This window comes from Synchiropus splendidus, chromosome 1 (genome assembly GCF_027744825.2).
Source record: "Synchiropus splendidus isolate RoL2022-P1 chromosome 1, RoL_Sspl_1.0, whole genome shotgun sequence".
In the NCBI taxonomy this organism is placed as follows: Eukaryota; Metazoa; Chordata; class Actinopteri; order Syngnathiformes; family Callionymidae; genus Synchiropus; species Synchiropus splendidus.
In genome coordinates, this window is record NC_071334.1 from 59989231 (window position 1) to 59999672 (window position 10442).

The 10442-nt window shown below is 41.9% G+C and overlaps 2 protein-coding genes across 6 annotated transcripts; one reads left to right on the top strand and one right to left on the bottom strand.

Moving 5' to 3' along the window:
* The first annotated feature begins 431 nt into the window (after positions 1–431).
* pgam2 (phosphoglycerate mutase 2 (muscle)) lies at positions 432–2298 on the top strand. Of its 2 annotated transcripts, XM_053887197.1 has the most exons (4): positions 432–455; positions 615–1167; positions 1237–1417; positions 1977–2298. In XM_053887197.1, the coding sequence occupies exons 2-4, from the start codon at positions 751–753 to the stop codon at positions 2144–2146; spliced, it is 768 nt and encodes a 255-aa protein (XP_053743172.1). In that variant the 5' UTR covers positions 432–455; positions 615–750; the 3' UTR covers positions 2147–2298. The 2 variants fall into 2 exon arrangements, with proteins under 2 accessions (XP_053743172.1, XP_053743162.1); XM_053887187.1 differs by lacking the exon at positions 432–455 and having other exon boundaries at positions 497–1167.
* Positions 2299–3730: 1432 nt separating this feature from the next.
* On the bottom strand, positions 3731–8619 carry LOC128747025 (syntaxin-2-like). 4 transcript variants are annotated; one of them, XM_053844568.1, is made up of 9 exons: positions 8321–8619; positions 8165–8264; positions 7641–7715; positions 7336–7409; positions 7154–7262; positions 6472–6545; positions 5848–5949; positions 4500–4546; positions 3731–4400 (listed from the first exon to the last, which is right to left on the bottom strand). In XM_053844568.1, the coding sequence occupies exons 1-9, from the start codon at positions 8339–8341 to the stop codon at positions 4316–4318; spliced, it is 687 nt and encodes a 228-aa protein (XP_053700543.1). In that variant the 5' UTR covers positions 8342–8619; the 3' UTR covers positions 3731–4315. The 4 variants fall into 4 exon arrangements, with proteins under 4 accessions (XP_053700543.1, XP_053700535.1, XP_053700526.1 ...); XM_053844560.1 differs by having other exon boundaries at positions 5812–5949; XM_053844551.1 differs by having other exon boundaries at positions 3731–4546.
* Between the last annotated feature and the right edge of the window lie 1823 nt (positions 8620–10442).

The following is a 10442-nucleotide window of genomic DNA, read 5'->3' on the forward strand; positions in this document are numbered from 1 at the left end:
AGGGTTTAGCTGTTAAGAAGTATTTTTATTTTGAACTAAACAGAGCAAGTGAAAATATTTCCTCTCAGAAGTGATCACAAGATGTTTTCTTTTTCTCTTTGCAGATATATGCTTTTCTGTCACTAACTCCATTCCAGTGCAGCACAAAAGTCAAAACTAAGTTTGATAAGGCAAAAGCAGTGAGACACACTAAGTACTGGGCACTGAAAAATACACACTTGTATTGTATTTTGTTTTAACTACATGCAACTCCTGGATTTTAACACATGAACACAGTGTATGCTAATTCCACCCTTCTGCTCACCGGTGAAGACAGACACCAGTTTTGTCATCACAACAACGACTACTCAAATGTTATATTTACTGCTAAACATTAGGAGTCATTCTTGTTACTAGTCCTGCACTTCTTGTCGGCGGGCGAATCCTCCCTCTTCAGAGTGATTCTCAGCAGCCAGGTCTGATCTTTAAACTTTTGTTTCGTCTATATCAATTTAAAAGTCATGTTGCTATTTTGGGTCATTGTCTGACCCCTGACCTTCCACATGGGGCAAGTGCAGAGGCTGTGCTCCATAGGCCAGGGTCCGTGTCAGTCTCATGGTGAAGTCCTATCACAGGTGGACGGTTGAAGAGGCCTGTCGTCTCTGGTCCGAGAGCTCCCCAGCGTCTATAAAAAGCCAGTGGAATGCAGTGGGAGGCTCAGCCAGAGTGTGTGCACCATTGAGAAGGACTGAGGCTATAGTCACCAGAAACATGACTGCCGTACATCGTTTGGTGATTGTTCGCCACGGTGAGAGCGCATGGAACCAGGAGAACCGCTTCTGCGGCTGGTTTGATGCCGATCTGAGCGAGAAGGGCGTGGAAGAGGCCAAGCGCGGAGCTCAGGCCATCAAGGATGCTGGATATAAGTTCGATGTGTGCTACACCTCTGTGCTGAAAAGAGCTGTCAAGACCTTGTGGACCATCATGGAGGGCACAGACCAGATGTGGCTGCCTGTGTACCGGACCTGGCGTTTGAATGAGCGTCACTACGGAGGCCTGACTGGCCTCAACAAGGCTGAGACGGCTGAAAAGCACGGCGAGGAGCAGGTGAAGATCTGGCGTCGGTCCTTCGACATCCCCCCTCCTCCCATGGACAAGGACCACCCGTACCACAAAATCATCAGCGAGGTAACGTAACACCGATAAATTTCAAGTATAACTTTATACAGTCGCGACATTTAAATTCCCTGCTTTCAGTCTCGGCGCTATAAGAACCTGAAGCCAGGTGAGCTTCCCACGTGCGAGTCTCTGAAGGACACTATCGCTCGTGCCTTGCCCTTCTGGAATGATGTTATCGCTCCTGAAATCAAAGCTGGGAAGAACGTCATCATTGCCGCGCATGGCAACAGTCTCCGGGGCATTGTTAAGCACTTGGAAGGTGAGTGGCAGCCAGCACACATGAAGGGGGCGACGGGGAAAAAAATGATGGATGGATTTGTAGATACCAGTGGACTATCAAACTGAAGGCATGGGGGGTTGCATTGGCTTTGACCATTGGCAGATCGCTTTAGATCCACGACTACATTTTAAATGTAGAGGAGGCAATCGAGGAAGATATTGCAGGCCTTCATAAAATATGAGAATTTTGGAGGTCTGGTTGGGAACATCTAACCCTCCACTTCCATCCCTCCGTGTATGCATGCATGCTTGCCCACAGAGTTATGCCTTACAGTGGGTATAAATAGCTGAAGTGGACAGTTGCAGTGGAGCTCAGGGACAGTGGGTCACGAGTTGGGCTCCTATTACAGTCATGACCTTTCTTGTAAAGGTTTCCAAGGATGTGAGACAGTTAACTAACCGGAGGGTAGAATGTCTGCCACCAAGGGCATAATAATGGAGTAATACATGAGGCAATGCTAATTTCAGTCTGTTAAATGGCTCCTTGCAGTTGTCATTATACTTCTGCCAATGCACTTAAATCATGTGTGTCTTTCCAGGTATGTCTGACGCTGCCATTATGGAGCTGAACCTACCCACTGGAATCCCTATTGTCTATGAGCTGGATGCAGACCTGAAGCCGGTCAAACCCATGTCCTTCCTGGGAGACGAGGAAACGGTGAAGAAAGCCATGGAGGCTGTTGCTGCCCAGGGCAAAGCAAAGAAGTGAAAAAACACAAGAGACTGTCCCTCCTTCCGTCTGTCCTTGCAGTCCATTCCATTTGTGGAAAATGTAATGGCTCCTCTTGGAAACATGCCATTCTGTGCGAAGTGGCCTTCTGCTCAAATGACAAGCAGCTGAGCAGAAAGCCAAAACTGGGAATATTCTTCAGCTATCACCACAAGTGAGAGTCAGAGCAGACACAAATATAAGGCCACAACCAATAAATGTTTTTATTTAAACCATGTCCAGTAAGTCTGTTTCAAACACAGAAAAACAAAGCGGAAAAAATATCTGTGCTCGGAGCAACACAACGTGATGCTGCGAAATCTTATCCAGGAGACGGTGAGGAAGCAGATAAGTGCAGAGTCACGGAGATGAGTCAGTGAGTTCATCCTGGCAACTGTCCCATCGCGCTGAAAAGAGAGTCAGTCTGTCTGGGTGGCTGCAGAAGGCAGCATTGTCATTGTAACGCCTTTTTAAAAAATAATAGCTCCTTGCACCCGTCAGCAAGATAGTGGACGTGAAAATATATATCACTGAAAGTTCTAATTTGGTCTTCAAAGTGCATCTCTCAGGATAACGTCCCATTTATAGGACCCCTGCTTCCTGCGTTCATTCTTTCTAAGCCATGGGATGAATATATTTGGAGTATAGTGGCAGCTCATGATCTGAACTAGATAAATAAACCAAGATTCAATCAAAACTAAGGTTTCGAAAACATTTCGGAGCAGGGAGTCTGTTTGAGGGGCATTTCACTCATTGAAATATGCGATAGGATTTCCACCCATCATCCCTGCTCTGGAAGTGAGCCGACCAACAGCACCACTCAGGAGTGAGCCCCTTCAAAGGTAAGATATTTCTAGCAGGAAAGCAGAGAACAAGCCATGATCTTCACTGAAATGAATGAGTTTCAGAAAGTAATTTTGGGATATGCAGAAGACGAAGCCTCTCACAAACAGACTTTGGAGGCTCTGAAATAACCACCAGAAGCAAAAATATATTTTCTGGTCAGCATTCATTCTCACCCACAAGCTGTGAGTCCAGAAGGAAAGAAGGGGAGCAAAGAGCAACATCACCCAACAGAGACTCTGAATAAACCAACTGACAAACATTGTTTGTAAGGTGTTGAAGTGAACATGGAGCTACACAGCATATGTGCTCATGGTTATAAGGGTTCTGTTCCTATTGACATTGAGCGGCGTCATTGGGTCTTCATAGCAGTGCCAACAGCAAGTGCAATAATTTGAAATGATTGGTAGATGAAGCTTCATGAAACAGTGTCATCATTTTCAGAGCTCCAAAGGTGGCACTCTTATTGTAAAAAGAATGTCAGGTTTCACTAAAACAATTGGTCAAAAAGGCCAAAGACTCAGAATGAGTAGTGAATCTATTAATACCATGTTTTGAACCACCACATATTTTCATGAAGAGTTTTTGCAGGGGTCTATTTATTTTTAAAATCTACTCTGAGCTCCAGATGTAAAAATAAAACTGCACTTGAGCTTTAGGGGATTTTATCCACTGGGATATAAGAACAACGTCCATCCACAAACACCATCATATTAACCCAGCATTTTGTGACTAACAGGCACCAGCCGTGGAAAAAGAAATGCCCATCAAAGGTAGTATAGTTATAAGTTTGAAATTAAAACCACATGGAAATGACATTTTACATTGATTAAAGAATGAAAAACTCCAAGCTGAAGGGAGTAGGAAGAAATGTGGAGAAGAGGCGCCACCCTCTGGACAATGAGGGAAACGTCGCATGCATTGCAAATGACTTGTAGCAATAATACATAATCTTATTATACACATGTAGAAAGCTGTTTACAACAGCATAACAGCGAGGAATGTTTGGACATGCTTGACCATGACGGTGGGCGGCTTCAGTGAAGAAGACATAATTTCTCTGTCTTCATCAAACAGGTTTTGTAGAATCAAAATAGAGCATTTTTTGGACAGAGGTTTATTCAGATAATTTTAAGTATTTAAAATACAGTACGATCTGATTGGCTCAAAGAAGAAAATGTTCACACTCAGACTTGACATTGATAATATACACCAGTCACATCAGAGCTATAAAATACCTCTGGTCTTGCAATGTGTTGCCTGTCACATGGTGTGTATAAAAAGCAACTTTTAAAACCACAAATGTCTCCATCGATGTCTTGAATCTCACTTGTCAGAAGCCTGAGACGCCTGGTTATGGTTCAAGTCTGCAGTCAATTGCTCTTCCGGAGCTTTAACAACAGTTGGTTTCCTGAAAGACTTTAAAAAGTTAGGCATGGAGGCTATTTTGTATCGGTTTTTCTTGTAGTCCACAGCCTTTTGGGTTTCTGATTTGGACTGATCCACATACTCAGCAGCGCTCATGACGTTCTTCTCTATGCTGTTGATGAGCTCCCCCTGGTGGGTGAAACAGCACATTGATCATCGTCACAATCTGCGAAGGATTTTTGAATTCTAGAGTCTGCCATTTTTTAATTGTTGTAATAACATAATATTTTGAATTAATCTTCTTGTATATGATTAGTATTGACATTATGTCTCACTGTTTTTGTTTCATGTTCCTTCTAAAAATAACAATATAATAATATTTACCTTATTTATTTTAGTCTAGACACTAAGATTTATATGTACATCTGTTACATTTGTACTTAAAAACATATATTCTTCAATATCCCTGACCCCAACACCCTCCAATATATAAAAATCAATAGGAATTAGAGAGTCTTTTGAGTGAGCACGTTGCCCAGCAGCTACTGTCCGCTCCATTGTTATGAGGGATTACAGACATTAGAAACGGATGCTGTAGTAGAAGTCACATTGAGCACGGCAACCCTTGTTCATGTGAAGCAGCTGTTGATGTAAACTCTCAATAAACGCGGTCACCCGTGAGGACAAATCCACCGCAGCAAATTCATCATTAGACCTCGGACAAGTCTGGCTTTTAAACGACCAGCACTTTTTGTTGCCACTTTATCATCCCTGTTTTATGAAGCACAATGGATTAACCTTTTGACTCTGGGGTTCTTTTTTTGTACATCACATGATGAGCTCCATCAAACATTCAGCTCCATCAGTGCAATCCCAAATATACGAGCATTATAATTTGAGGATTGACATTTAACGCTTTGCCCTTGTTGTTCATCTAATGGCTTGGTCAGATGACATAATCTTTATCATGTTCGCGATTGTTGTTTATGATTTAGAATGTCCTTTGTGTCACAACAGTGTCTACCAAACTGATCACATTTTTAATGCATTAAACTCTCAATTGATTTTAAAGTAATGACAGTGACTCTGGAAGAGTGTTGGATTTACTCAATGCCGATGACAGTTTCCAGTCACTGTCCATAGACAACACGATTGAAAGTGAATTTGTTCAGCGTTTCATCTTGTTATGAAGGTCTCAATCAACAAATGGCAGGTCAGGAAGTCAATAAGTCAGTACAAGACTCTCTCCCCGTCACTGTCACGTGTGGCTGTTCTAAATGTGATCAGATGATGTAAATGTGCCGATCACGACACATTTGGGGCAAAAATCGGGCTGATATTGTGTCATCTGACCAAGCCATGAGGAAAAAAATACATTGTAAACCGAAGCATAGTCAATTTTAAATGTTATTTTCATTTGTTGATTCAGGTGTTAGAGAGCTTCTGCCACTCACCTGACTCTCCAGCAACATGGCTGTATCTGCAAATACCTCGTGCAGCTCCCTGATGCTGGACTCCAAACTGATGATGTCCAGGTGCCGCGACTCAATCTCACTCAGAGCCTGACGACAAGTGTGAGCGTCCGAGTTGATCTAATGAATACAGAAGCACTTACTTTATACTCAAGTCTGTCACTTCTCTTCTCAATAAAAGGCAACGCATGTTTTCAGAGAGACACAATAAGTGACCTTCCACACAGTTCCCGCAATTTTGAACCGTGCTGTCGTACTCGGACCGAGAAAAGAAGTGGTCTGTAGCCTGAAAAGTTGGTTTGGATTTGTGAACCGTGACATCATCAGTGGCTGTATCATACTCTCAGTTTACAAATGAGAAGAGAGTAGATGATGTGACGGTCTTGCATAGGATAGGCGGGTGCATATATATGTTTCATTAGGATCTTTTTGGTTGTTATAAAATAGTAAATTGCTTTGTTACTTGCCATTGTTAAACTGAGTCACTTTTTAGAGCCCTTCCACTTCGGCTCTGCGAGTCTGAACCTGGGAAGGCTGCATAGAATGCACTGAGGTTCTGAGAGTCTCAAACAACACCGGTTCAAGAACCTGAACTGTGTTCGTGTGAAGGAGCTCCAAGAGAGCATGGAAGGATCTACTCACGTCAGCTATAAAGATGGAGAGTTTCTCACAGTTGAGCATTTCCTCCAACTCCTCATCCGTTGTCACTTTCTCCACTGGAATAAACAGACAAATGCAAGCAACTGTTGAAGAACAATACTAAAAATACAGTTACCGTGATTTATCATCAGTGTTTTGCTGACATAAATAATGAAAAAAACATGCCAGCTGGCAGAACAAACCGGAATGAATTTATCAGCAATTGCCAACACAACTGAATGTCATCTTCACAAGTAGCGTTGTTAAACAACTGTGCATCTCAATTTTCCAGCCACACTTCCACAAAACCTCGCCAGACGACAAACTCAAACAGTATCTATAAAATATTTAAAACCTAAGCCAGCACCGTGTGCTGCCCTAAAACACACATTTGCTTTTAACAAATAAACTAAGAACATAAAGAAACAAAGTATATAAGCCGGCTTCTGACAGTGATAGAGAGACACATGGACCACACTTGAATTAACACATAAAAACATGATCAACTTTTACGCAGGCCGACTTCTGTGGCTCATTTGAGTGGCAAAAAATGTGTTTGCTTGAACTGATTTGTGACAGAAAAAAGCATCAACACATCAAGAAGTCACTCCTGAAAGAGTTACTCCTCAGCAACGCAAGTGCTGGGGAAGCAAAGTTGATATTATCCCTCATCTTTGAGACTTACCAATCTCCAGCTGCCTCTGAATTTGTGCCTTGCATTTATCTCTGAAGTCGATCTGTGCTTTATGGTAGTTCCTCATGACATCGGAAAACCATCGCGTCAGGTGGGAGTGCTGTTCAGCAGGAATTCAGATAAGTTGATTTCATAAACATTCACACAATGTGCACCTGGCTTTGATCCCAGACCTGGTTACTTTGAATCCGCTGAATAACTGACTCAGTGTGGTTGTGACCTCCTGCCAGTGGTTTGTCTTGCATTTCTGAGAAGGCAAGCACAGAGCAGATCAAGTCCATGCTGCCCCATAATGTTGTCAGTTCTTGGACGACATTATGGAATCTTTCCTTTTGTTCTATACATAGACTGCTGCCACTAATTTGCAAAACAAATTCAATGCCAGACTACAAAGTGTTGCAGCACCAAACCTCAATGAACCTTAACCGTCATAAATAAAGCAAGAGTGCAGAGAGAGCAAGGCACATTGAAAACCAACCTTTTAACTTGGCCCTGACTGCATTGGCATTCCGATTTGTTTCATTATTCAGCCGCTGCAGCTCGTCTTTCTGCTCTGGAGACAAACCATGAATGTGATGGGCGAGTGACACTTTTTCAGATGTAGAGTAACATTTATTCCACTTTAAATACACTGTCCAGGACCCAGAGACGTGCAGGTCGAATCAGAGCCGGCCCTTCTCATCCTGGTCATGGACTGTTTGTTCCTCTGCCCTCTGGCAGGAGGCTACGGTCCATCCAGACCAGAACCTCCCGTCACAGGAACAGCTTCTTCCCCTCGGCCGTCAGACTGTTGAATTCGTGAATAGCCTTTGTATATATAAAAGGCTGTTCATATTTTATTTTATATTTTCTGTCAGCACATTATTCCAAAACACTTTCCGAGTTGGTGGGCTTCCCACTGACCATGGCAATAAATTCGATTCTGATTCTGTGTGCGTGCGTGCGTGCGAGCCTGCGTGTGTGTGTGTGTGTGTGTGTGCGTGTGTACAAAGGCAAGCTTACTTTTGTTCTGGCTGGTGGAAGACAGGATGACAGCGTGTCTTCTCTCCACTTCCTCTGACTGACTGGAGATCGTTTCGATGAGGCGCCGCACGTCCCCCACCTAAGCAAACACACCTTAGACTTCTGCATTTGACGACAGCTGGGTCGTTCACCTACCGATTTAAAATACTCCTCCATGTTCGATCCCGCTCTACATCACCCACGCCATTGTGATAAGGATGTTGTAGACAAACAATCGTTCAAAAACACACCTGTCGCGATACTATTTCAAACGCACGTCCGTCTTCCGGTTACAATAAAAGCACAACAGGGGATGTTTGTGGTTCTGTTTGAGTTTTTGACGACGCTGCGGAACCAGATTCCTCCTTAAAATGTTCAAAATATCACCGTTTTCCTTTGTTCCACCAAGCTAACATCCGTTGATACCTGCAGCTCGCGGACTGTGACAATCTCACCTGTCCGACAGACCAGCACTACCGCGCATGCGCGTAACGGTTGGCACAGAGGCTCCACCGCGACTTCCGCTTCTTTCTTTGTTTGCTCAAAAACAAACGCATACAATGTTTTCAAAATATCGTTAGCTGCGGCTTTACTTTTATTAGAGCTGGTTCCTCTCGTTGTTCCAACTGACCACACCTAGAAACAGGTGATGAATGTTCAATGAAAAGTTAGAATCGACCCCCATTTGAGTGTTTAGTGAGGGTTTAAAATGCTTCTTTTGTTTCATTACAGCAAAGTTATTTCAATGAAGACGTCAAGTAAAATACAACTTGTAGTGCATGACTAATCAATTGAATACAGTAAGAAGAGAAGATTTGAAATCCATTTTTTTTATTGGTGAACTGTGCTTCATAAATGAAATCCAAAAGTAAAGGTCAACCACATCCACAAACCAGTTAGGCTCAGGTGCATTATTCAAAAGTGTAAAACAAATACAGCAATACAGTGAAATAAATAAAATAAACCTGTCTTAAAAAATGTAAAACAAATACAGCAATACAGTTAAATAAATAAAACAACGCTGTCTTCAAAAAAGTAATACAAATACAGCGATTCAGTTAAATACATAAAATTCTGAAATAAAATAAGGTTGCCTCAAATAGGCACTTAAGCTCAATATAGCAATAAAGAAATGAATATGCCTCTAAATGAGGCAAAATGAAGAACCGTTGATACTCAATTAATTGTGTTACATTTTTAACGTGTTAAATTGCTGCGTAATTAATCGAATTAACGCGTTAAAATGACAGCACTAATCTATCTATCTATCTATCTATCTATCTATCTATATATATATATATATATATATATATATATATATATATATATATATATATATATATATAATATTATAAAATAGATGTAAAACTTCCAGTAGCAGCATAACCTGCTACTAAAACTAATAATGCTGAATGTCCCCACTGTGGGACTTAATAAAGTCGTTTCTACGAGTTATTCCCAATATCACCACTAGGTGTCGCTTTAATATAGCTCAACTCCTATTGGTTTCACTTGGTTCGCAGCATCAGATCAGGATCCATCAAATGCCTCATGACTCTTATCAATGCAGGCAATTGACTGTATGGGAATTACAGACATTCAGTTAAAAAAAACAAGATAACATGATTCTAAATGAGGCATGCAGTCTTGAAAAAAGGCAATTAAGAAGGAAAAATATCACAAATTGATGTGTGCTACATGTGTTCATGTGCAATGATATGTATGGAGTCATAAATAGCCAAAGCCAAAGTCAGCTGCAGAGTGAGATTATGATTTATATCATCAGCGCTCACATTTGGAAACTTACAATTGACTGATGATCCAAAACATCTGGCACACTCAATTGAGCTCATGGTCCTCAAATAACACTGAAGACGCTAGTCTTGCTGTATGGTCTTGAAGATAACCAGCCAGGATTTAAATGTGTAATTCTAAAGAATAAGAAAGCGTCGGTTCAGTTTTGCAAAATGAACTGCATGTTGACATTTGCATTACACAATCAAAATAACACAACTTACCCCACTCAATGAAGCATTCCTGTTTGAATAGACATTTGTGCTGAGGTCGGCCTGTTTCCTGTCCAGATGTGGACACTTGCTCCCACTGCCAGCAAGCAGGGGCCAGATTCTACCCAAAGCATTATGCTTCAACGTTAACAGGGATAATCCGGGTTGTGGTACATTCTGTGTGACTGTCTACAGAGGTTGTGAGCAGAGGGAAAAAAGAAAGTTGCCATCTAGTTGGACAAAATTACATTCTGATGGCTTCACTCATGGGG